The sequence below is a fragment of the Zosterops lateralis genome (assembly GCF_965231275.1).
Source record: "Zosterops lateralis genome assembly, chromosome: 29".
NCBI classification, from domain to species: domain Eukaryota; kingdom Metazoa; phylum Chordata; class Aves; order Passeriformes; family Zosteropidae; genus Zosterops; species Zosterops lateralis.
Genome location: NC_139789.1, coordinates 4,365,426 through 4,392,301, shown reverse-complemented (window position 1 = coordinate 4,392,301; position 26,876 = coordinate 4,365,426). Strand labels below are relative to the sequence as shown.

General features: G+C 49.8%; 3 protein-coding genes across 4 annotated transcripts in view; 1 reads left to right on the top strand and 2 right to left on the bottom strand.

Moving 5' to 3' along the window:
- MEF2B (myocyte enhancer factor 2B) overlaps nt 1–916 on the bottom strand; it is a gene marked incomplete at its 3' end in the record, with an annotated part of 39,804 nt that extends 38,888 nt beyond the window's left edge. The window contains exon 1 of the mRNA XM_083880200.1: nt 815–916. The remainder of the gene's footprint in view (nt 1–814) is intronic.
- An 11,896-nt stretch (nt 917–12,812) lies between these two features.
- Nucleotides 12,813–18,069, bottom strand: BORCS8 (BLOC-1 related complex subunit 8). The gene is made up of 5 exons (XM_083879926.1): nt 18,014–18,069; nt 17,551–17,663; nt 16,169–16,233; nt 14,966–15,073; nt 12,813–13,873 (listed from the first exon to the last, which is right to left on the bottom strand). Exons 1-5 carry the CDS (start codon nt 18,048–18,050, stop codon nt 13,831–13,833), a joined length of 366 nt encoding a protein of 121 aa, XP_083736052.1. The 5' UTR covers nt 18,051–18,069; the 3' UTR covers nt 12,813–13,830.
- A 28-nt stretch (nt 18,070–18,097) lies between these two features.
- Nucleotides 18,098–25,567, top strand: RFXANK (regulatory factor X associated ankyrin containing protein). Of its 2 annotated transcripts, none has more exons than XM_083879924.1 (10): nt 18,098–18,255; nt 19,142–19,306; nt 19,463–19,534; nt 20,197–20,277; nt 20,745–20,810; nt 21,097–21,197; nt 21,785–21,910; nt 22,682–22,748; nt 23,579–23,659; nt 25,327–25,567. In XM_083879924.1, exons 2-10 carry the CDS (start codon nt 19,282–19,284, stop codon nt 25,386–25,388), a joined length of 681 nt encoding a protein of 226 aa, XP_083736050.1. In that variant the 5' UTR covers nt 18,098–18,255; nt 19,142–19,281; the 3' UTR covers nt 25,389–25,567. The 2 variants fall into 2 exon arrangements, with proteins under 2 accessions (XP_083736050.1, XP_083736051.1); XM_083879925.1 differs by lacking the exon at nt 18,098–18,255 and adding an exon at nt 18,303–18,542.
- The last annotated feature ends 1,309 nt before the right edge of the window (nt 25,568–26,876 follow it).

Below are 26,876 nucleotides of genomic sequence, written 5' to 3'. Positions count from 1 at the left end.
ACTGAGGTGACACTGAGGTGACACTGAGGTGACACTGAGGCGACACTGAGGTGACAGCCAGGCCGGGACAGGAGCAGCCGCCACCCAAATCTTCACTTTTGGGTTAAAGGCGGGCGTTCCTTCCCTCCGCACAGACACGAGTAAAAATAACCCGGCCCGAGGCCCGGCTCAGACCGCAGGAGGGTTTTTTATAGCGCGCGGTGCCCAGACGGCGGGGCGGGACCGGCCCCGACAGCCCCAGGGGCGCCGGCCCGGCCGCACGGCCCCTCCCGGACCGGGAGCCCCGTCTGGGAGTCTGAACCGGGAGCCGTGTCTGTGAGCCCGGACCGGCCCCGGGAGCTCTGTCTGTGAGCCCGGACCGGGCCCGTTATCCCTGTCCGTGAGTCCGGACCACACCGGCCCCGTTATCTCTGTCCGGGAGCCCAAACCGGGCCCGTTAGCCCCGTCTGGGAGTGTGAACCGGGTCCGTTAGCCCTGTCCGGGAGCCTGGACCGGGCCCGTTATCCCTGTCCGTGCCCCCGGACCGGCCCCTCCCGGGCCGGCCCCATTAGCCCTGTCTGTGAGCCCGGACCGGCCCCGTTAGCCCCGTCCGGGAGTCTGAACCGGCCCCGTTATGCCTGTCCCGGAGCCCCGGCCACACCGGCCCCGTTCCCCTGCCCGGCCGGTGCCCCCGGTCCGGCCCGTTCCCCTGCCCGCGATCCCGGGCGGTGCCGCCGTTGGGGCGCAGGGGATGGAGGTGACAGCGCTGCTGTCCCCGGGCCGGTGTCCCCCCCGTCACCCCGGGACCCCCCGGGAAACCCCGCGGGACACGCACCTGGGCACCGGCGGGTCCTCCTCGGTAACGGCGGCCGGAGCGGCCCGGGGGGGCCCCGGGGCTGGTACCGGCTCCGATCCCGGCTCCGATCCTGGTTCTGCTCACGGTTCCGATCCCGGCTCCGATCCCGGCTCCGATCCCGGTTCTGTTCCCGGTCCCGCTCGTGCCCCGGAGCCGCCGCCTGCCCCGACTCTCATTTGCATAACCCCGCCCACTCCACCCTGAAATTTGCATACAGCAGCCAGCCTGCTCTCCTATTGGTTAAAGTGCTGCGGTTATTTGCATAGCCACGCCTATAGCCGGGGAGGGGCGTGGCTAAAGGAAAGGGGCGTGGCCTGGGAGGTTTCGGGGCTCTGCGGGGTTTGGGGGGCGGGACTGGGGGATTTTGGGGGGATTTTGGGGGGATTTTGGGGGATTTTGGGAAATAGGGATGGGGATGCGGCCGGAGGGGACCCCCGGTGTCCACAGCAGCCACGGGGGAATGATGAATTTCCCCAAATTCCTGTTCCGGGAAGGGGCAGCAGGTGGGAAAAGGGGAATATCAGGGAATTCAGGGAAATAATGGAAATTAGGGAAATCAGGGAATTCAGGGAATATCAGAGAATATCAGGGAAATAATAGAAATTAGGGAAAATCAGGAAATCCAGGGAAATCAGGGAAAATCAGGGAAATCAGGGAATATCAGGGAAAATCAGGGAAATCAGGGAATTTGGGGAAATCATGGAAATTAGGGAATATCAGGGAAATAATGGAAAATCAGGGAATATCAGGAATTATCAGGGAATGTCAAGGAATATCAGGGAATTCAGAAAAATCAGGGAAATCATTAAAATCATGGAAATTAGGGAAATCAGGGAATATCAGGCAATGTCAGGGAATTCAGGAAAATCAGGGAATTCGGGGAAAATCATGGAAATTAGGGAATATCAGGGAATATCACGGAAATCATGTAAATTAGGAGAATCAGGAAAACCAGATCCCACCCATCCTCACACCAGGGACATTTTTGCCCCCTGGACATCCCGAGGCTCCAACCCCTGGAAAATGAGGAGGAAAAATCTGGAGAACTGAGGAATTCCCGGATGAGGCTCCCAGGCCTCGTTCAGGACTGAGATCCTTTTTCAGGTGTCCTGGGACAGTCTGGGGACACTCGGGGTGGCTTTTTGGGCCACCCCTGGCCTGGCCCGGCCTGGCCTGGCCTGTCCTTCCCCCAGCGCGGATTTCCCGGGTCTGACCCGGGCCAGGGCCACCCCCAGCCCCGGGTTTTGGGCCCAGGGACCCCCCAGGTCTGTTCCTCCCTCTGGAGGATTTTCCTGCCCCAAATCCCGGGATTTTGAGGGCTCTGGATGCCCCGGGGTGACACTGATGGGGCAGCGCTGTCACCGCCCAGGACGCGGGAAAGGGACACGGGTGACGTCACCAGGAGCTGGGTTTGGGGATTTGGTGCCAAGTCCCAGGACTGCCATCCCCTCCTCCTTCCCTTTTCAAAAAAAAGAAATTTGGAAACGAGCCCGGAGCCCAAATTTCCTGTCCCTGCCAAGGCCAACACAGGGAATCCAAAATAACCCCGAGCCCGCGTGGGGAAAGGGACAGAAAGGGACAGAAAGGGACAAAAAAGGGGTATAAAGGGATAAAAAGGGGCAAAAAAGGGGCAAAAAGGGGCAAAAAAGGGGGCAAAAACGGATAAAAAGGGATAAAAAGAGATAAAAAGAAATAAAAAGAGATAAAAAGGGGCAAAAAGGGATAAAAAGGGGTAAAAAGGGGCCAAAAGGGGCAAAAAGGGATAAAAAGGGGACAAAAAGGGGCAAAAGGGGACAAAAGGAGAAGCCTGGAAATCAGGGAAATCGGGGAAAATCAGGGAATTCGGCGAAAATCAGGGAATATCAGGGAATTCAGGAAATTCAGGGAATATCAGGGAAATCAGGGAAAATCAGGGAATATCAGGGAAAAATCAGGGAAAAAATCAGGGAAAAATCAGGGAAAATCAGGGAAAATTAGGAAAAAATCAGGGAATGTCAGGGAATATCAGGGAAAATCAAGGAATTCAGGGAAAATCAGGGAATATCAGGGAAAATCAGGGAAAATTAGTGAAAATCAGGGAATTCAGGGAAAATCAGGGAACTCAGGTCCCACCCAGCCTCACACCAGGGACATTTTTGCCCCCTGGAAATCCCGAGGGTTCAATCCCAGCTCCCAACCCCTGGAAAATCAGGAGGAAAAACCTGGAGAAATGAGAAATTCCTGGATGAGGCTCTCAGGCCTTCAGGAGGTGACAAAAAGGGACAAAAAAATGGACAAAAAAAGGGGGGGGAAAAGGGGGAAAAAGGGGACAAAAAAAAGGACAAAAGCGGACAAAAAAGGGACAAAAAAAAGGACAAAAAGAGACAAAAAAAGGACAAAAAAAGGACAAAAAAAGACAAAAAGGGACAAAAGGAACAAAAAAGGGACAAAAAAAGGGACAAAAAAGGGACAAAAAGGGACAAAAAAGGACAAAAAAAAGGACAAAAAGGCACAGCCAGCTCTGCTCCTCCAGCAGAAGGAAAGGTCACCTCAGTCCAGGCTGGGCACGGATGGAGGAGGCAAAGTGACACCTGGGAGCCCCCAATGTCCCCACAATGTCCCCAAAATGTCCCTCAATGTCCCCTGGCCCCGTCTCCAGGGGAATTCCCGTTTCCCAAGGTGCCAGGAGAGCCTCGGGGTGAATTTTTCCCGGCCGGCCCGTGGAGATTCCCGAGGGAAAGGCGCTGGCGGGGCAGGTCCCGGCGGGAAAAGGCGATTCCGTTCCCGGGTATTTATAAGGCCGTGGGAAAGCCGGGGGGGGTCCCAGGGGTCTCCCCGGGGGTCCTTTCTCAGCCTGGCGGGGCTGGGAACGGGCCCGGAGCTCCCGGGGGGGGCTGGAGGGACAATCCCCGGGCAGGTGGAGCCCCAGTTTGTCTCATCCCCGGGGGGTTTGGGCTCGGGGAATCGCGGCGGGTTTTCCCTCCGCACCCGGGGGGAAATACCGGGGGTTTCCCGGGGAAAACGGGGATGGGAGTGGGGGAAGCGACTCCGTGTCCGGCTGTCCGGCTGTCCGGCTGTCTGTCTGTCTGTCCGGCTGTCTGTCTGTCTGTCTGTCCGGCTGTCTGTCTGTCCGGCTGTCTGTCTGTCTGTCTGTCCGGCTGTCTGTCTGTCTGGCTGTCCGGCTGTCTGTCTGTCCGGCTGTCTGTCTGTCCGGCTGTCTGTCTGTCTGTCTGTCTGTCCGGCTGTCCGGCCGGGCAGCCCCGAATCTGCATCTCCGGGGGCCCCACCGGGGACAGGACCGGGACAGAACCGGGGGAAAAACCGGGACAGGACTGGGGGAAGGAACAAAGGAAGGACAGAGACAGAACCGGGGCAGAACCGGGGGCGGGACCGAGAGAGGACCCGGGGAAGGACCGGGACAGAACTGGGGGCAGGACCGGGGCCAGGACAGCCCTGCCCAGGCGGACACCCGGACCGGAGCCACTCCCCGTTCCCGGTTCCCATTCCCGCTCCACTGAGGAATCGGGGAGCGCACGGACCTTCCTTTCCCCCGGTTCCCCCGGTTCCCCCGTTTCCCCCGGTTCCCCCGGTTCCCCCGGTTCCCCCGGTTCCCGGTTCCAGTCCCGGTTCCCCCATTTCCCCCGTTTCTCCCGGTTCCCCCGGTTCCCCGTTTCCCCCGGTTCCCGGTGCCGGTCCCGGTCCCGCCATGCCCTCCCCGTACCCGCAGCGAGCCCTGACGGTTCTGCTGCTCCTCGGGCCCGTGTCCGCGGCCATGGCCCTGCTCTCCTCCAGCCTCATCTTCCAGCTGCCGTCGTTCCGGGCCGGTGCCGGTGCCGGTGCCGGTCCCGGGGCGCTCCCCCGGCTCGTGGCCGCCGCTCTGGGGCCGGTCCCGGCCGTGCTGGCCGCGCTCTGCCTGGTGCTCAACCTGAGCTGCCTCCAGCTCTGCCTCCTGCACGGATATCTGAGCACAGAGCCGGGCCGGGGACAGCCCGGGGCGCGGCGGGGAGACACCGACACCGGGACACCGGGGGAACGGGGACAGCGGGGACACAGGGGGCACAGGGGGCAACGGGGACACCGGGGACACCGGGGGAACAGGGGGCACAGGGGGTGGAGGGGCCGGAGGAGCTCGGGAGCCCCAGGGACACCGGGGATGGAGGGGCCGGGGGCGCTCAGAGGGGCCGGGGACACCGGGGACACCGGGGGAACAGGGGCTGGGGGAGCCAGGGGGACTCGGGAGGGGCCGGGGACACCGGGGACACCGGGGCTGGAGGTGCTGGGGGGGCTCGGGAGCCGCGGGGACATCGGGGAAAGAGGGGATGGAGGGGCCGGGGGACTCGGGAAGGGCTGGGGACACCGCGGGAACCGGGGACACCGGGGGTGGAGGGGCCGGGACACTCGAAGGGGTCTGGAAGAACCGGGGCTGGAGGAGTCTGAGGGGCTCGGGAGTCCCAGGGATGCTGCGAGGGGTCTGGGGGATGCACAGGAGGGGCCGGGGAGGTTTGGGAGCCCCGGGGATGCTCCGAGGGGTCTGGGGGATGGACAGTAGGGGCCGGGGGAGCTCGGAGGGGTCTGGGGGAGGCTCGGGAGATGCGGGGACCGGGGCTGGGGGGGCTCGGGGGCTCCAGGGATGCTCCAAGGGGTCTGGGGGATGGACAGGAGGGGTCTGGGGGATCCCAGAAGGGTCTGGGGGAGGGACAGGAGGGGCTGGAGGGACTCGGGAGAGGCCGGGGATGCTCCAAGGGGTCTGGGGGGTGGACAGGAAGGGTCTGGGGGGTCTCAGAAGGGTCTGGGGGATCCCAGAAGGGTCTGGGGGAGGGACAGAAGGGAAGGGGCTGGAGGACACGGTGGGATTGGGGATTGAAGAGTGTGGGGTGGCACCGCCGGCCTGGGATTGTCACACAGGGACTGGGATTGTCACACGGTCCCCAAGGCCATCAGGATTGTCACACTGTCCCCGGGATTGTCACACTGTCCCCAAGGCCACCAGGAGCTGCCAACCCCCCTGAACCCCAAAATCCGTGTCAGGATTTGCTGGGTCTCCTCTAAAATGGGATTTTGGGGAACAATCGATGAAAAAAAAAACCCAAATTCCCCTCGGTGACTCTTTCCCTGAACCCCGCGGGCTGGAATTTGATTTAATTTGGATTTTAGAGATTTTATCCATTGGAACAGACGAGTTTAGATTTGGCTGCACAATCTGGGGGAGGGGGTTTGATTTTCCATAATTTAAAATTCCCAGTTTTGGGGGGGTGATTCCAGGAGTTCCTGGATCCTCAGGGATCACCCCAAAATCATCCCTGAGGTGACCCCCAAAAATCACCCCAGGGCTGCCTCATTAACCACATTAATTCAATCATTACCAGCATTTTTACACCTTTTATTCCCCCCAAAATGAATTTTTTTTTGTCCTTTTTTTTGTGTATTTGGGATCTCTCGGCCCAGTTTTCAGTTTTCCAAACTCAAAAACTAACTGGGAATAATCTGATTTTAAAGGATTTTACTGATGGGGGCGGCTGAGGCGAATTTTGGGACCTCTCAGAGTGAAAAAAAACCTCATTTCAAGGGAATTTCGATGTTCCAGCAGCTCCTTTTTGTCCTCTAATTAATGAATCCAATCGGTGCCGGCCCTGGAGAAATTCCAGCAGCTCCTCCTCGGCCTCTTCCAACTCTTCATTAAAATATTTCCATTTAAAAACGTCAAAATTCCTCACAACAAACTCGGGGCTTTTTGCAGGAGACGATTTTTCTGCCGGGAAATTAAACACAATAAAATTTCCCTCATTTAAGAGCCATGAATTTTCCTGTGATTTGGGGATATAAATGTTTTATTTGGGAGCTCTGAAGTTGAAATTTGGGGATTGTGAGAGACAAGAGGGGGAAATTCTGTTCCAAAAACCTCCCAGGGGAGGCTCTTCCCGAATAATTTGAATTTTAGGAGGATTTCCATGTCCTTCCCTGTTGGCTTTGGGAAAATTCCTTTTCCTGGGAACCTCCAGCAGGTCCCTCCAGCCGTGCCTCAGTTTCCCCAGCTGCAGGACCAGGAGCAGATTTGAATTCCTGAATTCCAGATTTTTTTTTTTCTTCCCTGAGCTCAGATCAGGATCAAGATCAGCTTTGATTTCCTCAATTCCAGATTTTTTTTTCCCGAGCTCAGAGCAGGATCAGGATCAGTTTTAAATTCAATTCCAGATTTTATTTTTTTTCCCAGGTTTGGAGCAGGACCAGAATCAGCTTTGAGTTCTTCAGTTCCATTTTTTAAATTTTTTTTTTTTTTCTGGGCTCAGACCAGGACCAGGATCAGTTCTGATTTCCTCAATTCCAGATTTTTTTTCCTGAGCTCAGAGAAGGACCAAGATCAATTTTAAGTTCCTCAGCACCAGATTTTCTTCCTGAGTTTGGAGCAGGACCAGGATCAGTTTTGATTTCCTCAATTCCAGATTTTTTTTTTTTTTTTCTTCCCTGAGCTCAGAGCAGGATCAGGATCAGTTTTAAATTCAATTCCACATTTTTTTTCCCCAGGTTTGGAGCAGGACCAGGATCAATTTTGAGTTCCTCAGCACCAGATTTATTTTCCCTGAGCTCAGATCAAGACCAGGATCAGTTCTGAGTTCCTCAATTTCAGATTTTTCCCTGGGCTCAGACCAGGATCAGTTTTGAGTCCCTCAGCTCCAGATTTTTTTTCCTGGGATCAGATCAGGACCAGGATCAGTTCTGAGTTCCTCAGTCCCAGATTTTCTTCCTGGTTGGAGCAGGACCAGGATCAATTTTGATTTCCTCAATTCCAGATATTTTTCCTGGCCTTGGAGCAGGACCAGGATCAGTTTCAAGTCCCTCAGCTCCAGATTTTTTTTTTTTTTCTGAGCTCAGATCAGGACCTGGATCAATTCTGAGTCCCTCAGCTCCAGATTTTTTTTCCTGGTCAGAGTGGGACAAGAATCAAATTTGATTTCCTCACCTCCAGAACTTTTCCCTGTGCTCAGACCAGGATCAATTTTGATTTCCTCATCTCCAGACCTTTCCGCTGTGCTCGGGGCAGGAGCTGCACTCTGCCCAGGGCAGTTTTCCCTTTCCAGGGGCTCAGTTTTCCCTGATTCCCCGTTTCTCTCCCAGGGCAGACGGGTTCCTGCTGGACAGCAGCAGCGTCCGGCACGCGGCCATCGGCCTCTTCTGCTGCGGCCTCTGCCTCTGCCTCACAGGTATTGCCTGGGCTCCCAGTGCCCTCCCAGTAATCCCAGTGCTCCCAGTGCTCCCAGTGTTCCTGGTGTTCCCTGTATTCCCAGTGCTCCCAGTGCTCCCCTAACTCCCAGTATTCCCAGTGTTCCCAGTGCTCCCAGTGTTCCCAGTGCCCCCCAGTGCTCCCAGTGCTCCCAGTATTCCCAGTGTTCACAGTGCCCCCAGTGCTCCCAGTGCTCCCAGTGCCCCCAGTGCCCCCAGTGCTCCCAGTGCTCCCAGTGCTCCCAGTATTCCCAGTGTTCCCAGTGTTCACAGTGTTCCCAGTGCCCCCAGTGCTCCCAGTGCCCCCAGTGCCCCCAGTGCTCCCAGTGCTCCCAGTGTGCCCAGTGTTCACAGTGCTCCCGGTGTTCCCAGTGCTCCCAGTGTTCCCAGTGCTCCCTGTATTCCCAGTATTCCCAGTGCTCCCAGTGTGCCCAGTGTTCCCAGTATTCCCAGTGCCCCCAGTGCTCCCAGTGTTCCCAGTGTTCCCAGTGTGCCCTGTATTCCCAGTGTTCCCAGTGCTCCCAGTGTTCCCAGTGTTCCCAGTGTGCCCTGTATTCCCAGTGTTCCCAGTGCTCCCAGTGTTCCCAGTGTGCCCAGTGTTCACAGTATTCCCAGTGCCCCCAGTGCTCCCAGTGCTCCCAGTGTTCCCAGTGTTCCCAGTGTGCCCTGTATTCCCAGTGTTCCCAGTGTTCCCAGTGCTCCCAGTATTCCCAGTGTTCCCAGTGTGCCCAGTGCTCCCAGTGTTCCCTGTATTCCCAGTGCTCCCAGTGTTCCCAGTGCTCCCAGTGCTCCCAGTCCAGCCCTGGGCTGGTTTCTGCTCCAGCACAAACAAACGGATTCACCAGCTCCTTCCCACAGGCTCCTGAGCCCTTTTCCAGCCCCAACAATTCCAAAAATTCCCCAATCCCTCCCTCTTTTCCTCCCGAATTCCCCAATCCACCTCTGTTCCCTCATGGCTCCTCAGCTTTTTTTCCAGCCCCAACCATTCCATGAATTTGTGAATCCATCCTGAGCTCTGTTCAAACCCCAACCATTCCATGAATTTGTAAAATCACTCCACGAATTTCCAAATCCATCCTGAGCTCCTTTCCAGCTCCAACCATTCCACGAATCCCTGAATCCAGCCTCAACAATTCCATGAATTTTTGAATTCACCCTGAGCTCTTTTCCAGCCTCAGTCGTTCCACAAATCCCACAACCCATCCCTTTTTGCCTCTCAAATCCCCCAATCCATCCTTTTCCCTTCCAAATCCCCCAATCCATCCTTTCCCCTCCCGAATCCCCAAATCCACCCCTTTTTTCCTCCCAAATTCCCAAAATCCACCCTTTTCCCCTCCAAAATCCCTAAATACATCCATTTTTCCTCCTAAATCCCCCCAATCCACCCTTTTCCCCTCCCAAATTCCGAAATCCATCCCTTATTCCTTCCAAATTCCCAAAATCCATCCCTTTTTCATCCCTTTTTTCCCCTGTCCGGCAGCTCTGGCCCTTTTCCTGCTGCTGCTGTTGGATGTGGCTGCGGGAATCGCCAGCGCCTGTGTCCTGATCTCTGGAATTCTCCTGCTGCTCCTCTCCTCGCTCCACGCCCTGCTCAGAGCTTCCCGAATCTCCCAAAAAAAAACCCCCCCAAATTCCCCGGCAGGATTTTTCCCAAGCTTTGTACGAGAACGATTCCACCCGAGCCGGAGATCTGAGCGACAAAAACTCGGTGAAAATCCATCGGGAATTTGCTTTCCCGTTTTTTTTCCCCGAGGGAAAATCCCGGCCGGGTTCTGCCTGCAGCAGCGACCTGAGCTCGGGGGGGAGTAAAAAATCCCAGCGGGAATTCCGGGATTTATCCAGGGATTTATCCCGGGGTTTATCCAGGACTCACAGGACGCTCTCGGAGGACTCGGGGCTGCTCCAGGAACAGGGAAAACCTTGGAATGTCCTCGCCGGGGAGATGAGGAGGGTGATGATGGCCCGGAAAGCGGCGGGGAGAGACTCAACCTTGGTGTGAAGGGGGAAAATTGGGATTTTTCTGGGATTTTTCAGCGAATTTTGGTGGGTTTTCTACGATTTTTTGGGGTTTTTTAAATTTTTTTTTCTTGGAAAATTATTTTATCCACAAGGAAAATAAAATCCCTCTTTGCCTGGAACTCCAAATCCACCCAAGACCATCCCAGCTGGGGGAAAATGGGGATGAAAAGCAGAAATTGGGATTTTTCTGGGATTTTCAGCGAATTTTGGTGGTTTTTCCATGATTTTTTTTTTTTTCTTGGAAAGATGATTGTATCCACAGGGAAAATAAAATCCCTCTTCTCTCTGCCTGAAGCCCCAAAATCCATCCAGGACCATCCCAGGTCTGGGAGAACAGGGATGAGAAGCAGAAACTGGGATTTTTTTCAGAATTTTCCTGGAGTTTTGGTGTTTTTTCATGTTCTTTGGTATTTTTTCCTTGGAAAAACGATTTTATCCACAGGGAAAATAAAATCCCTCTTTGCCTGGAACCCCAAAATCCATCCAGGACCATCCCAGGTGAGGGAAAAGGGGGATGAGAAGCAGAATTTGGGATTTTCTGGGGATTTGCAGTGAATTTTGCTGGTTTTCTGTTTTTTTGGTGGTGTTTTTCTTGGAAAAACGATTTTATCCACAAGGAAAATAAAATCCCTCTTTGCCTGGAACTCCAAAATCCATCCAGGACCATCCCAGGTGTGGGAAAAGAGGGATGAGAAGCAGGAATTGGGATTTTCCCAGGATTTTTCTGGGATTTGCAGAGAATTTTGGTGGGTTTGGGGGTTCTCCTTGGAAAATCTATTTTATCCACAGAGAAAATAAAATCCCTCTTCTCTATGCCTGAAGCCCCAAATCCATCCAGGACTATCCCAGGTGTGGGAAAATGGGGATAAGAAGCAGAAATTGGGATTTTCCCAGGATTTTCAGCAAATTTTGCTGGTTTTTCATTGTTTTTTGGGGGTTTTCTCTTGGAAAAATGATTTTATCCATAGGGAAAATAAAATCCCTCTTTGCCTGGAGCCCCAAATCCATCCAGGACCATCCCAGGTGTGGGAAAAGGGGGATGAGGAGCTGAAATTGGGATTTTTATCAGCAGAATTTCACCTTTTTGTAGCAAATCCTGGTTGTTGTCCTGCCCTTCTCCTTCCTCCCTGCTCCATCCTCGTCCTCAGGACAATCCTGGGATCAGGGAGGGGTTTGGGGTAGTAAAATTGGATTTGGGGTGGGGAAAATTTGATTTAGGGTAGGAAAAAGCAGATTTGGGATGGCCAAAACTATTTTTGGGATGGGAATAAGCAGATTTGGGGTGTCAGGGCAGACTTGGGGTGGCTGGAACAAGTTTGGGGATGGCCAAAAGCAGATTTGGGGTGGAAAAAAGCAGATTTGGGTGGAAAAAAGCAGATTTGGGGTGTCAGAGGATGGGTTTGGGGTGTCAGAGGGGTTTTGGAGAGGGAAAATCGGATTTGGGATGGGAAACATCAAGTTTGAGGTGACAAAGAGCAGGTTTGGGGTGGTGGAGGGGTTTTGGGGTGGGAAAAATCAGATTTAGGGTAGGAAAAATTGGATTTGGGGTGGGGAAAATGGGGTTTGGGGTGGTGAAAAGCAGATTTGGGGTGGCCACCAGCAGGTTTGGAGTGGGAAACATCAAGTTTGGGGTGATAAAAAGCAGGTTTGGGGTGGTGGGGGGGTATTTGGGGTGGGAAAAAGCAGATTTGGGGTGTCAGGAAGAGGGTTTGGGGTGGCCAAAAGTGTTTTTGGGATGGGAAAAAGCAGATTTAGGGTGGGAAAAAACAGGTTTAGGGTGGGAAAAAGCAGATTTAGGGTGGGAAAAAGCAGGTTTGGGGTGGTGGAGGGGTTTTGGGGTGGGAAAAAGCAAATTTGGGGTGTCAAGGAAGAGGGTTTGGGATGGCCAAAAGTGTTTTTGGGATGGAAAAAAACAGATTTGGGGTGGCCCAGAGTAGGCTTGGGGTGGGAAAAGGCAAATTTGGAGTGGAAAAAAGCAGATTTGGGGTGTCAGGGAGCGGGTTTGGGGTGGCCAAAAGTGTTTTCTGGGTGGCTCAGAGCAGGTTTGGGGTGGGAAGAAGATTTGGGGTGGCCAAGAACAGGTTTGGGGATGGTGGAGGGGTTTTGGGATGGGAAAAAAACAGATTTGGGGTGGCCAAGAGTGGGTTTGAGGTGGGAAAAAGCAGATTTAGGGTGGGAAAAGGCAGATTTGGGGTGGAAAAAAGCAGCTTTGGGGTGTCAGGGAGGGAATTTGGGGTGGCCAAAAGTGGTTTTGGGGTGGCCAAGAGAGGGTTTGGGGTGTCAGAGGATGATTTGGGGTGTCAGGGCAGACTTGGGGTGGCAAAGGGGGGTTTGGGGTGGGGAAAATCAGATTTGGGTTGGCCACAAGGAGGTTTGGGGTGGGAAAACCCAAATTTGGGGTGTCAGAGAGAGGGTTTGGGATGGCCAAATGTGTTTTTGGGATGGGAAAAAGCAGGTTTGGGGTGGCCCAGAGTGGGCTTGGGGTGGGAAAATGCAAACTTGGGGTGGGAAAAAGCAGATTTGGGGTGTCAGGGAGTAGATTTGGGGTGGCCAAAAGTGTTTTTTGGGTGGCCCAGAGCAGGTTTGGGGTGGGGAAAAAGATTTGGGGTGGCCAAGAACAGGTTTGGGGATGGTGGAGGGGTTTTGGGACGGGAAAAAAAACAGATTTGGGGTGGCCCAGAGTGGGTTTGAGGTGGGAAAAAGCAGATTTGGGGTGGGAAAAAGCAGATTTGGGGTGGGAAAAATCAGATTTGGGGCAGGAAAAAGTAGATTTAGTGTAGGAAAAAGCAGATTTGGGGTGGGAGGACAAATTTTAAAAAATCCTTTTTGTTTTCTGTGGAAGGATTTTAAGGAATGGGACTTTTGGGGTTTTTTTCTCCCTTGAAAGCTTAAAAGTTATTTTATTAATTAATATAATAATTAACATTATTTTGCTTTGTGCCCTTGGAAACACCAGGAAAATAAATAAATAAAGTAAAGTTAAATTAAATTAAAATAAAATAAAATAAAGTCAAATAAAAAAATTAAAAAGTAAAATAAAATAAAATAAAAATAAAAATAAAATAAAGTAAAATAAAATAAAATAAAATAAAATAAAGTAAAATAAAATAAAATAAAATAAAATAAAATAAAATAAAGTAAAGTAAAATAAAATAAAATAAAATAAAAGGAGCTCAACGTTCCCGCAGCAACAGGAGAGAAAAAAAAATTAAAAAAAAACTTTAAAAGGAATTTTCTTGTTGGGGGATTTTTTTTTTCCTCTTTTTATTCTCGTCCTCATTAAAAAACCAAATCAAAGAATTCCTTGGCAACCTCTGAAAAAAAAAAAAAAAAAAAAACAACAAATTTCTCCTTGGAGAATTTTCTCCACAACAAAACCTTGGAGTGTTTTCACATTCCACATTTTTTTATACAAAATTCCTGAAGGAAAATCTCATTTTTTGGTGGAAAAAAAGAAAAAATTATATCATTTTTCCATGAAAAAAAAGGTCCCAAAAATGCAGAATTTGGGATTTTGCAGCTTTTTTTAAAATACAAAATTCCTGAATTAAAATCTCATTTAAGGGTTTTTTGGGGTTTTTTTTTGGAAAAAAAAAAAAAAGAGAATAAACATAAAATTATTCATTTTTTCCATGAAAAAAAGGTCCCAAAAATCAGAATTTTGGGATTTTCCAGCTTTTTTTTTTTTTTCTCCTCCTTGGGAATTCTCTACCTTTGCAGGTTTATTTTTATTTTTTTTTCCAGTTCTTCCCCAAAAAAAAAAAATTCAGGATGGAAAATCAGGAAGTTCCTGGAGGATTCTTGGGTTGAGGGGTGGAGGAGCTGTGGGAAAAAAAAGAGAAAATTTAAATTTAGCAGCTTGAAAATGGGGGAAATTTGGGGGATTTTTTAAAAAATATCCCTTTAAAAAAGAAAAATTTCTTTAGGGAGTCACAGCTAATTGTGAATGATGAAAGATCACAAAAAAAAAAAAAAAATCCCCCTAAAAATTAAGATAAATCCCAAAAAATCTGCTCAAAAATTAAAAAAAAAAAAAATCCCCCCAAATTCTAAAAAAAATTCCTCCACTTTAACACAACCAAACCTCCCAAAAAATTCAATTTATTCCCATTTTTCTCTCTTTTTCACTCCAAACCTCCCAAAAACTCTAATTTATTCTCATTTTTCCCCTTGTTTTCACTCCAAAACTCCCAAAAAATTCAATTTACTCGCATTTTTCCCTTGTTTTCACCCCCAAAAAATCCAATTTATTCCCATTTTTCCCTCATTTTCACCCAAAAAAATCCAATTTATTCCCATTTTTCCCTTGTTTTTACCCCCAAAAATTCAATTTATCCCTATTTTCCTCCTGTTTTCACCCCAGGGAGTTTAAATTCCACTTTAACACAACCGAACCTCCCAAAAAATTCAATTAATTCCCATTTTTCCCCTGTTTTCACCCCAAAAAATTCAATTTATTCCCATTTAACACAACCAAACCTCCCAAAAATTCAATTTATTCCCATCTTTCTCTTGTTTTCACCCCCCAAAATTCAATTTAATCTCATTTTCCCCTTGTTTTCACTGCAAACCTCCCAAAAATCCTATTTACTCTCATTTTTCCTTTATTTTCTCCCCAAAAAATCCAATTTATTCCCATTTTTTCCTCATTTTTATCCCAAAAAATCCAATTTATCCCCATTTTTCCCCATTTTCACCCCAAAAAACCCAATTAATTCCCATTTTTCCCCTGTTTTCACCCCAAAAAATTCTATTTATTCCCATTTTTCCCTTGTTTTCACTCCAAAAAATCCAATTTATTCCCATTTTCCCCTTATTTTCCCCCCAGAAAAAGGATAAAAAAACCCCAGGAATATCCTGGAATATTTTTCCAGGTAAATTTTAGGATATTTCCCAGGTATTTTTTGGGGGTACCTGCGGCCCTGGGCAGAGTTGAGCTGCTCCTTGAGGGCGATGGAGGTTTTCAGGAGGGAGTCGATGCTCTTGAAGTAAACGGAGCTGTCAGTCATGTTCTTGATGGCGCTGGGAATGGGGGAAAATGAGAGAAAAAGAGGGAAAAAAAAGAGGAAAAATTGAGGAAAGTTTGAGGGAAAAATGGAGAAAATTGGAGGGGAAAATGGGGAAAATTGGAGGGGGAAATGGGGAAAATTGGAGGGGAAAATGGGGAAAATTGGAGGGGAAAATGGGGAAAATTGGAGGGGAAAATGGGGAAAATTGGAGAGGAAAATGGCGGGGAAAAAAAGGCGGGAAAAAAAAAGGCGGGAAAAATGACAGGAAAATGTAATGGGGAAATGGGAAAAATGAGGAAAAAATGAGGGGAGAAATAGGGGAGAAATGGGGGGGAGAAATGGGGGGGAGAAATGGGGGAAAAATTTGGGAAAAAGAGGGAAAAAAAAAGAGGAAAAAATTGAGGAAAGTTTGAGGAAAAAAATGGGGAAAAATGGGGAAATTGGAGGGAAAAATGGGGGGGAAATGGGGGGAAAGGCAGGGAAAAAAAGGCGGGAAAAAAAAGGCGGGAAAACATGAGGGGAAACATGAGGGGAAACAAAGGCAGGAAAAATGAGGGGAAATTGAGGGAAAAATTTGGGGGAAAATGAGGAAGAACATGAGGGAAAAGGAGGGGGAAAAGGAGGGGGGGAAAAGGAGGGGGAAAAAGGAGAGGGGGAAAAAAGGAGAGGGGGAAAAAAGGAGAGGGGGAAAAAAGAAAATTGGAAGAGGAAGGAGCTGGAATTCCCAAATTTTGGTTGGTTCCCTTCTAATCCCAGAGAATCTAAAATTTGAGGTAGTTTGTGCTGTGGGAATTTGGGGAAAAAATAATCTGAAAGGATTGAGGTTCCTGCTGAGGGTTCCCAAATCCCAGCTTTTCCCTGGATCCTCATTTTCCTGGATTCTTGTGTGTTTTCTTGCCCAGAATTCCAGGAATTTCACCCTCACAAAGTGAAAGTCCCAAATCCCAGCTCTTCCCATCCTAATTTTCCTGGTTTCTCCCATATTTTACAACCCAAAACTGCAGGAATTTTACTCTTAAAGTGAAAATTCCAATTCCCAGCTCTTTCCCATCCTCATTCCCTGGTTTCTTCTGCATTTTCCAGCCCAGAATTCCAGGGATTCCAGTACCTGCAGGCGTATTCCACGGTGTAAATGGCTCCTTGGCTCTGCTCCTCCCAGCTCTGCATGTCTGACTGGGAAGGAAAATAAATTTTTAAAAAACCACAAAAAAAACCCCCACATGGATTAGGCAGGACCTAAACTGGGAATGTGGATTTTTTTGGGAAGGAATTCATGCCTGGGATGGAATTCCCAGAAAATGTGGCTGCCCCTGGAGCCCTGGGATGTCCAAAGTGGGGAAAAGGGAAATTCCAGGGAAACCTCAGAGCAATTCCAGAGCCTCAAAGGGCTCCAGGAGAGCTGGGGAGGGATTCGGGATGAGGGATGGAATTCCAGGACACAGGGAATGGCTCCAAATTGGGAAAAGAGGAATTTGGGTGGGATTTTGGGCAGGAATTCCTTGGCTGGAAGGGCAGGGATGGAATTGGCTGGAATTCCCAGAGAAGCCCCTAGACCCCTGGAAGTGCCCAAGGCTGGAGAAGAAAAGGATCCAGGGAAACCTTGGAGCTGTTTCCAGAGTCTGAAGGGGCTCCAGGAGAGCTGGAGAGGGATTTGGGATAAGGGATGGAATTCCAGACACAGGGAATGGATTGAAACTGGGAAAAGGGGAATCTGGGTGGGATATTGGGCAGGAATTCCTGGCTGTGAGGGTGGGGAGGGAATGGGATGGAATTCCCAAAGAAGCCGTGCCTTGGGGATGGAGGAGGCTTTGGGGGGGATTGGATCATGGCAATTCTGAGGCTGGAAAAGCCTTGGGGAGGCTGAGCTGGAACAGAGACTGGGCAGAGCTGGAGAATAAAGTAAATATTTATTAAAAAGGCCTTTAAGGTACACCTTGGGCAGGACAAGAGCCTGGCCAGGGCTGCACCCAAGGTGGGCAAAAAATGGGCTCAAAATGGATCCAAAATGGTCAAAAAATGGACCCAAAATGGACCCAAAATGGGCACAAAATGGGCAAACAGCCACAAAGTCCCACAGTTTTATAATTTTTGGTCCCTTTGCAGGTCGGGGTTGAATTGCCCCGTCCCAGCTTTGGGCTCTGAGGTCCCATCCTTGTCCCTCCCTCCAGCCCAGCCTTGTTTGTGCTCGTGGGGCTGAGAGTTGTCCTGGGGCTGCAGCAGGAAAAGGGTTTGTTTTGTGTCCCTGAAGGAAAATGATTTGTTTTGTCTCCAGAAGAAAAAGGATTTGTTTTGTCTCCAGAAGTAAAAGGTTTTGTTTTGTCTCCAGAAGGAAAAGGATTTGTTTTGTCTCCAGGAGGAAAAAGATTTATTTTGTCTCCTGCTCTGTCTCAGTGACCCTGACTGTGAGCTCAGAGCTGCACCCTGGGCACCACACAACATGAAAATACATAAAATTAAAATGTAAAATACGAGGGGAAGAGCAGGACTGACCTTGTGCTGGGCCAGCTCGGGCAGGGACCTGCGGACGTGCTCCTGCAGGCGGAACAAAGCCACCGAGGGCTCGTTGGCCAGCACGTACAGGCTCTCCGTGAACTTGTCCGTCACTGCCGGGACAACAACCGGGAATTAACGGGAAATATCTCCGTGGAAATGCATAGAAACACATAGAAACCTCTCCATTAAAAAAAAAAAAATACAAACAAAAAAAAAACCCAGAAATAGCTCCATAGAAATCCACGGAAATGCGCAAAAATCTCCCCACAGAAATCCACAGGGGAAAAAAAATCTCCGACGAATTTCCAGCGGCTCTTCCCAACCACAGCCGGGAATAAAAACCGGGAATCCAAACATGACACGGCCAAACCAGGCCCGCGGAGCTTCTCGCAGCTCATCCCCGTGGCCGCCGGGCCCCTCCCAGTCTCATTTTTCCCGTTCCCGTTTTTCCCGTTCCCACCTTTCTTCACCTTCAGCTGCATCTCCGGTTCCTCCATCCCGCCCGCCGCCACTTCCGCTTCCGCTGGTGCCGCCCCCAAAACCGCCCCGCACGGAAACCCCCAGCAGGGAAAACAGCCCCGGCTGGAAACGCGGGCTCGGTGTCAACGTTCCGCTTCAGCGCTGCTACAGGGGGTCTCCCCAAAATTGTGTCACCTCCCCAAAGTCGCCATTGTCACCGCTGGGGACACTCGGTGGCTCCAGGTTTGTCATCCCTGGGGACACTCGGTAGCTCCAGGTTTATCACCGCTGGGGACACTCGGTGGTTCCCGGTTTGGCCGTGCCCGGCTCCTGCCCTGAGGAGGGTCTGGGGGTGTCGCGGCCTTTGCCCCCTCGGTCTCGTCCCGACGTGTCCCCAAAGTGTCCCCAAGGTGTCCCCAAGGCCAGGTGGCTCCGCTGTCCCCCAGGGCCCGTCCCCGGTGTCGCTTTAAGGCCGCGCTCAGCGGGGAGGGCGGTGCTGGAACCGGCCCGGGCCCGCAGCAGGAACCGGAGTGAGGGAGCGGAGAGGCCGCGGGGAGACCGGGACGGGAACGGGGAACGGGGAGAGGGAATGAAAATAGGGAGAGGGAACGGGAATGGGGAGAGGAATGGGGAGAGGGGAGAGGGAACGGGATCGGGGATGGGAATGGGAATGAGGATCGGGGAAAGGGAACGGGGACGGGGATCGGGGAGAGGGAACGAGAACCGGGGACGGGGAAAAGGAACGGGATCGGGACCGGGAATGGGATCTGGAACGGGACCGGGAACGGGGTCGGGGAGAGGGACAGAAGCGGGGACCCCCAAAATAGAGTGAGAGGAACTCCAGGAACAGGGGTGGGAAGGGAAGGGGGATCCCAGAAATAAGGAGAAAAGGGGAACCCCAGGAACAGGGATGTGGACAGAAGGGGGGACCCCAGAAATGCATAGAATAAGGAGAACCCCAGGAACGAGGAAGGGAAGGGAAGACCCGACAAACAGGGATGGGAATGGCAATAGGGACCCCAGGAATAGGGATGGGGAGGACAAAGGGTACCCCAAACCCCGCTGCAGTTTGGGGGTCCCAAGCCCTCGGGGTCTGTCTCACACATCCCTATTTTCCCTCCTTTTCCAGCCCCATCCTTGTGCTGGCAAGGTGAAGGAGCACAGGAGGTGTCCCCCTGGGGCACAGGACCCCCAGAATTGGGTGAAAAAAGGAAAATAAAGAGTGAAAAGGCAGCAGAGGAGCTGGCAGCCACGGGGGACAGCGAGGACATGGCGCTCCAGGAATGTGGGGATGGTGAGCCGGGAATGCTGAGGGCACCAAACTGCACCCAGGGTCCTGCTGGGAACTGGGATCTGCTCGGGATATCCCGAGCTGGACGGGCTCATCCAGATTTTTGGGACGTCCCAAAGAGTTCCCTCCCCAAGGCAAAGTTTTCCCGGGTTTTTGCAGGTGGAGCTGAGAGTTTAAAGAATTCCTCAGGTGCTCCTGTGGATTCCCAGAGCAGCAGCGAGGCCCTGGATGGTGAGTGGGGCACTGAGGGGAAATTCCTGGCTCCTCTCATCCCAAAAATCCTGGGAAAGAGCTTCAAATGTGGAAAATCCCATTCCAATCTTAATTCCAAAGTTTGATGCCAACTCCTGAGAGGTGGCTGCAGCTCCACGCTGGAATTGGAGTTGGAAATCTCATTTTTCCCTGGATTTTTCCCAATTTAACCATGGCTCAGGGGCTGGAAACACTTTAGGATTCCCGAGAAAGAGCCTAAAATTGTTGCTTTAAACATGGAAAATCCTAATCCCAGAGTTTGGTGTCAACTCTTCCTGAGAGGTGGCTGCAGCTCCACCTGAAATTAATAGAGAATAGACCCAAAATAAATAGAGAAAAAACCCAAAATGAAGATAATAAAGCCAAAATAAATAGAGAAAAAACCCAAAATGAAGATAATAAACCCTAAATTAAATCTCTAAATTAATAGAGAATTAAAATAGAGAATAATCCCAAAAATAAGAAAATAAATCCTAAATTAATAGAGAATTAATAGGGAATAAATCCAAAATTAAGATAATAAACCCCAAATTAACAGCGAATAAACCCAAATAAACAGAGAATTAATTAAAATTAGTTAAAATTAAATTAAATCTAAATTAAATTTAAATTAAATTCCCTCTCTGTGCTGTCTCTGGCAGGTTTCCCCCTGAAACATTCCAACACTTTGACCAACAGACAACGAGGCAACGAAGTGTCAGCTCTGCCAGCCACGCTGGACAGTGAGTGCCACCAGTGTCCCCAGGGGCTGCAGGGGCTGGGGACACCCCAGGGGACAGGGGGACACCAGGGGAGGGGCTGGGGACACCCCAGGGGACACGGGGACAGCAGGGGAGGGGTTGGGGACAGCCTGGGATTTTGGGGACAGCAAAGGAGGGGCTGGGGACACCCCAGGATTTTGACGACCCCCAGAATTTTTAGAGAATTGTTTTTCCTTGATGGATTTGTGTCTTCCAGAGCTGCCCCAGGGGACATGGGGACAGCAGGGGAGGGGTTTGGGGACACTCCAGGATTTTTGGGGACAGCAAAGGAGGGGTTGGGGACCCCCCAGGGGACATGGGGACAGCAGGGGAGGGGCTGGGGACACCCAAAAGGGACAGAAAAGGAGGGGCTGGGACCACCCCAGGATTTCAGAGACCTACAGAATTTTTGGGGAATTGTTTTTCCCTGCTGGATTTCTCTCCCCCAGCCCTGTCCATCCACCAGCTGGCCGCACAAGGGGAGCTCATCCAGCTCAAGGAGCACCTGAGGAAAGGTCAGTGTCCCCCTTTGGCCCTGCCAGGACCCTCCTGGTGACCTCAAACCCTCACTGTGGTTTCCCCTCAGCCATAAAACCTCCCCAAAAATTTGGGGTCTTTTTTGGGGGGGAGATTTTTCCAATTTTTGGAGATTTTTTCCAGGGGGAAAAATCCTCAAAAAATCCTCAATCAAATCCCAACCACCCACCGGCTGCTGGAGGTGGTTTCCCAGCCCTTACTGGTGTAACTGGTTTAACTGGGAGCACAGTGGGGATTCACCAGGGCTGTTTTCACCTCCCCCAGGTGAGAATTTGGTGAACAAACCTGACGAGAGGGGCTTCACCCCCCTGATCTGGGCTGCAGCTTTCGGGGAGATCGAGACCGTGCGGCACCTCCTGGAGTGGGTGAGGCCCTAGGGGAGATCTGGGGGATCCACAGGGATCCAGAGGCTGCCAAAGGGATCCAGGGGCTTCCAGAGGGATCCAGGAGTTCCCAAAGGGATCCAGATGCTGCCAAAAGATTCCAGGGGATGCCAAAGGGATCCAGCACCAGCCTGGGATCTGCTTTTAATCCTGGGAGTCTGTCTTCAGTCCGGGGGATCTGTCTTTAATCTTGGGATCTCCCTCTTTAATCCTGGGATCTGTATTTAGCCTTGGGATCTCCCTTTGTTATTCTGGGAGCTGGCTCTGCCATCCTGGGACTTCCCTTTTTAATCCTGGGATCTCCCTCTTTTGTTCTGGGATCTCCCTCTATTTTTAGTCCTGGGATCTTCCCAGGGGAGGAAATTGGGAAATGAGAATATTCCCAGTAAGGATTTGCATGAGGGAACTGGGAGATGAGAATATTCCCAGTAAGGATTAGGGTGGGTAACTGGCGCGCAGGGGCGGTGTGCGGCCACGCGGGGGCGCCGTGTCCGTGTGTCACCGCTGAACCCGCTGTCCCCGTGTGTCCCCACTGTCCCCATGTCCCACTGCTGTCCCCGTGTCCCCAGGGCGCGGACCCCCACGCGCTGGCCAAGGAGCGGGAGAGCGCGCTGGCTCTGGCCAGCATGGGCGGCTACACCGACATTGTCACCCTGCTGCTGGACAGGGACGTGGACATCAACACCTACGACTGGGTGAGGGACACCTGTGAGGCCGGGGGACACCGGGGACACTGGGGGACACTGGGGGATGGCAGGGACAGCGGGGACACTGGGGACAGCAGGGACAGTGGGGGATGGCAGGGACAGCAGGGACAGTGGGAGACACTGGGGACAACAGGGACATAAGGGACAGCGGGGACACCAGGGAGCAGCAAGGACATTAGGGATGTTAGTGACATCAGGGACACTGGGGACAGCAGGGACACTAGGGGATGGCAGGGACATCAGGGACACCAGGGAGCAGCAGGGACATTAGGGATATTAGTGACATTAGGGACAGCAGGGACACTGGGGACATCGGGGACACTGGGGACACCGAGGACATCAGGGACACTGGGGACAGCATGGCCAGAGGACAGCAGGGACATCAGGATAAACCTCCCCAGTGCCACCAGCACAGCCAGGGGACATCAGCCTGGAGTTAGAAGAGCCTGGAATGGGATCCCAGTGTGGAACTAGGACAATCTGGAATAGGATCCCAGAGCTGGGAGAGGCTGGAATGGGATCCCAGTGAGTTCCAGCCTCAAACTGGGCAAAACTGGAGGGGGAAATCCCAGCAGATCCCAGTTCAGAACTGAGAGAGGCTGAAATGGGATCCCAGATCTGGGAGAGGCTGGACTGGGATCCCAGTGTGGAATGGGACAGTCTGGAATGGGATCCCAGCAGATCAGGCACCCCCAGGGGCACAGGCAGGGGCTGTGTGAGCTCAGGGATGACTTTTCCCTCCCCTCTCCCACCCCACAGAACGGGGGCACCCCCCTGCTCTACGCCGTGCGGGGGAACCACGTCAAGTGTGTGGAGGCCCTGCTGGGTAAGGCAAAAAAGAAATAAAAATAAATAAAAATAAATATAAAATTAAATATAAATAAATAAAATTAAATAGAAATAAATAAAGTTAAATATAAATAAATAAAATTAAATAAATTTAAATATAAATACATATAAATACATATAAATACATATAAATACATATAAATACATATAAATACATATAAATACATATAAATAAATCAGCTCCTGCTGATCCCAACTCCCTGAATTTGCTGCTTTCTCCTCTCCAGTCTCCTGCACATCCTCATTAAAGTTGTAAAATTAAAGTCCTTTATTGCATGGCTAAAATCAGTCCTGGCATCCTCAAAGCAGTGCATTTTTATTCTGTTTTTAGAATAAAAATAGGCTTAAACACGATCTTTCTGCATTTTTGCTGGAATTATCCTAACCTAAGGTTGATTTGTGGCAATATTTGTGATTTCTTACACAAATTTTACACATATAACTCTGTTCCATCAAGGCTACATTTTTTAATGTACATTTTTAAATTTTTTTTTTGTTTTGTTATGACTAGAACTTGACTAACTTTGTAAAAGATAAAGCTACTAAATTTTAAATTACATTTTAGGTAATTTTCTTACTAATTCAGTCTCTTATTTGCTTAAGAAATTCACAAATTTATTTATTTATTTAAAACTGAGCTTGCATTTCCACCTTAAGATTTATTTATCTTAATTCCTCTGAAGGTTTCAATCCACATCTTTGTGAATCAAAGTGTGAATTGTGTGTTGTAAATCCCACCTTTGGCTGGGTGTGGATGGGGAATTTTGCCCCTTTTCCTGTGTTTTTTCCCCCATTTGTGACCCACAGCTGGAGGTGCCGACCTGACAGAGGAGGCGGATTCGGGATACACCCCCATGGACCTGGCCGTGGCCCTGGGGCACAGGAAAGGCAAGTTTGCCCTCAGAAAATGAGGATTTTCCACTCAGAAAATGAGTTTTCCTCAGAAAATGTGGGGTTTCCCCTAAAAAAACTGGGATTTTCTCTTAGAAAATGGGCATTTTCTCTCAGAAAATATGGGTTTTCCTCAGAAAATGGGGTTTTTTTCTCAGAAAATATGGGTTTCCCCTGAGAAAATGGGCTTTCTCTCAGAAAATGGGAATTTCCCTCAGAAAATGGGTTTTCCTCAGAAAACACAGGTTTCACATAGAAAATGGGGCTTCTCCCTCAGAAAAAAAGGGGAATTTCCCTCAGAAAATGAGTGTTTCCCCTTAGAAATCAGGATTTTCCCCTGAGAAAACAAGGATTTTCCCTCAGGAAATATGGGTTTCCCCTAAGAAAATAAGGGTTTTCCCTCAGAAAATGGGTTTTCCTGAGGAAATGGGAGGTTTCTCCTCAGAAAAATGGTATTTTCCCCTTAGAAAACAGGATTTTCCCTCAGAGAGCAGGGATTTTTCCTCAGAAATTACAGGTTTCCCCTGAGAAAACAAGGGTTTTCCCTTAGAAAACGAGTTTTCCTCAGAAAACATGGGTTTCACATAGAAAATGGGGCTTCTCCTTCAGAAAAAGGGGATTTTCCCTCAGAAAAATGGGACTTCCCTCAGGAAACAGGGATTTCGCTCAGAAAATGGATTTTCCCCTCAGAAACTGGGAGTTTTCCCTCAGAAAAAGGGATTTTGACTCAGAAAATGGGTTTTCCTCAGAAAATATGGGGTTTCCCCTCAGAAAACTGGGATATTCTGTCATAAAATGGGGATTTCCCTCAGAAACTGGGATTTTCTCTCAGAAAATGGAGATTTTTCCTCAGAAAATAGGATTTTCCCCTCAGAAATCAGGATTTTTCCCTCAGAAAATATGGAGTTTCCCTTGAGAAAACATGGGCTTCCCCTCAGAAAATGGGTTTTCCTCAGAAAACGTGGGGTTTCCCCTGAGAAAATGAGGATTTTCTCTAAGAAAATTGGGGTTTTCCTCAGAAAATGGGGCTTTTCCTCTCAGAAAACAGGATTTTCCCCTTAGAAAATGGAGATTTCCCTCAGAAAATGAGGATTCTCTCTCAGAAATTATGGGTTTCCCCTGAGAACACAAGGGTTTCCCTTCAGAAAATGGGTTTTCCTCAGAAAATATGGGGTTCCCCTCAGAAAAAGGAATTTTCCCTCAGAAAATGGGGATTTCCCTCAGGAAAAGTATTTTCCCCTCAGAAAATGGGGATTTTCCCTCAGAAAACAGATTTTCCCCTCAGGAAATGGGAGTTTTCCCTCAGAAATTGGGGATTTCCCTCAGAAAAAGAGATTTTGCCTCAGAAAACGGGGGTTTTCCCTCAGAAAATGAGGATTTCCCTCAGAAATCAGGATTTTGCCTCAGAAAACAGGATTTTCCCTCAGAAAATATGGGTTTCCCAACAGTAAAAGGGACTTTGCCTCAGAAAATGGAGATTTTCCCTCAGAAAATGGGGGATCTCCCTCAGGAAACATATTTTCCCCTCAGAAAATGGGTATTTTCCTTCAGAAAATGAGGATTTCCCTCAGAAAAGGGATTTTCCCCTCAGAAAACAGGAATTTCCCTCAGAAAACAAGAGGGAATCCATGTCCAGCCCCCCTATCCAGCCGTGTCCCCCTCAGTCCAGCAGGTGATGGAGAGTCACATCCTGAGGCTGTTCCAGAACAAGGACAAGAAGAAATGAGGCACCTCCAGCTCAACCCCAGCCTGGAACGGGCTCCAGGAGGGGAAAAATCCACAAATTTCTGCTTTTTGTGGCTCCAAAACCTCTGCCAGGGGGGCCCAGAATCCATTCCAGCCCTGCCTGGGCTCTGCTGCTCCGTGTGTGACACTGGAATAAACTTTTTATTGGGATTAAACTCATTGTGGAGCCCAATGTGAATTTTTAATTGGGATTAAAGTCATTGTGGAGCCCAATGGAAACTTTGAATTGGGATTAAACTCATTGTGGAGCCCAATGGAAATTTTTAATTGGGATTAAACTCATTGTGGAGCCTCAGCCCATCCCAGTCCCAGGTTTTTGGGCAACTTTTTGGGAAATTGGGTGAAAATTTCCTCTCAGCATTGTGGAATTCCTGCTGCTCCACGTTTTCCACTGGAAATAAACTTTTAATTGGAATTAAACTCATTGTGGAGCCCAGTGGAAACTTTTAATTGGGATTAAACTAATTTCTGGAGCCCAATGGAAACTTTTAATTGGAATTAAGATAATTTTGAAGCCCAATGTGCTGCCTCAGCCCATCCCAATCCCAGTTTTTTGGGCAGTTTTTTGGGAAATTGGGTGAAAATTTCCCTCTCAGCCTTGTGGAATTCCTGCTGCTCCATGTTTTCCACTGGAAATAAACTTTTTATTGGGATTAAACTCATTGTGGAGCTCAATAGAAAGTTTTTAATTGGGATTAAACTCATTGTGGAGCCCAATGGAAACTTTTAATTGGGATTAAACTCTGCTGCCTCAGCCCATCCCAATCCCAGTTTTTTGGGCAACTTTTTGGGAAATTGGGTGAAAATTTCCCCTCAGCATTGTGGAATTCCTGCTGCTCCATGTTTTCCATTGGAAATAAACTTTGAATTGGGATTAAACTCATTGTGAAGCCCAATGTAAATTTTTAATTGGGATTAAAGTCATTGTGGAGCCCAGTGTAAACTTTAATTGGGATTAAACTAATTTCTGGAGCCCAATGTAAACTTTTAATTGGAATTAAGATCATTTTGAAGCCCAATGTGCTGCCCCAGCCCATCCCAATCCCAGTTTTTTGGGCAGTTTTTTGGGAAATTGGGTGAAAATTTCCTCTCAGCCTTGTGGAATTCCTGCTACTCCATGTTTTCCATTGGAAATAAACTTTTAATTAAAATTAAACTCATTGTGGAGCCCAATGGAAACTTTAATTGGGATTAATCTCATTGTGGAGCCCAATGGAAACTTTTAACTGGGATTAAACTCATTTCTGGAGCCCAATGTAAACTTTTAATTAAGAATTAAACTCATCTGTGGAGCCCAGTGTGCTGCCTCAGCCCATCCCAGCTCCTCAATCCCATTTTTTGGGCAGTTTTTTGGGAAATTGGGTGAAAATTTTCCCCCAGCACTGTGGAATCCCTGTGCAGAAGGGAAGAGAAGCTCCCAAAAAGCTGCAGGAAGGAAAACCCTGCAGGACTCTGTGTCTCTGCCACC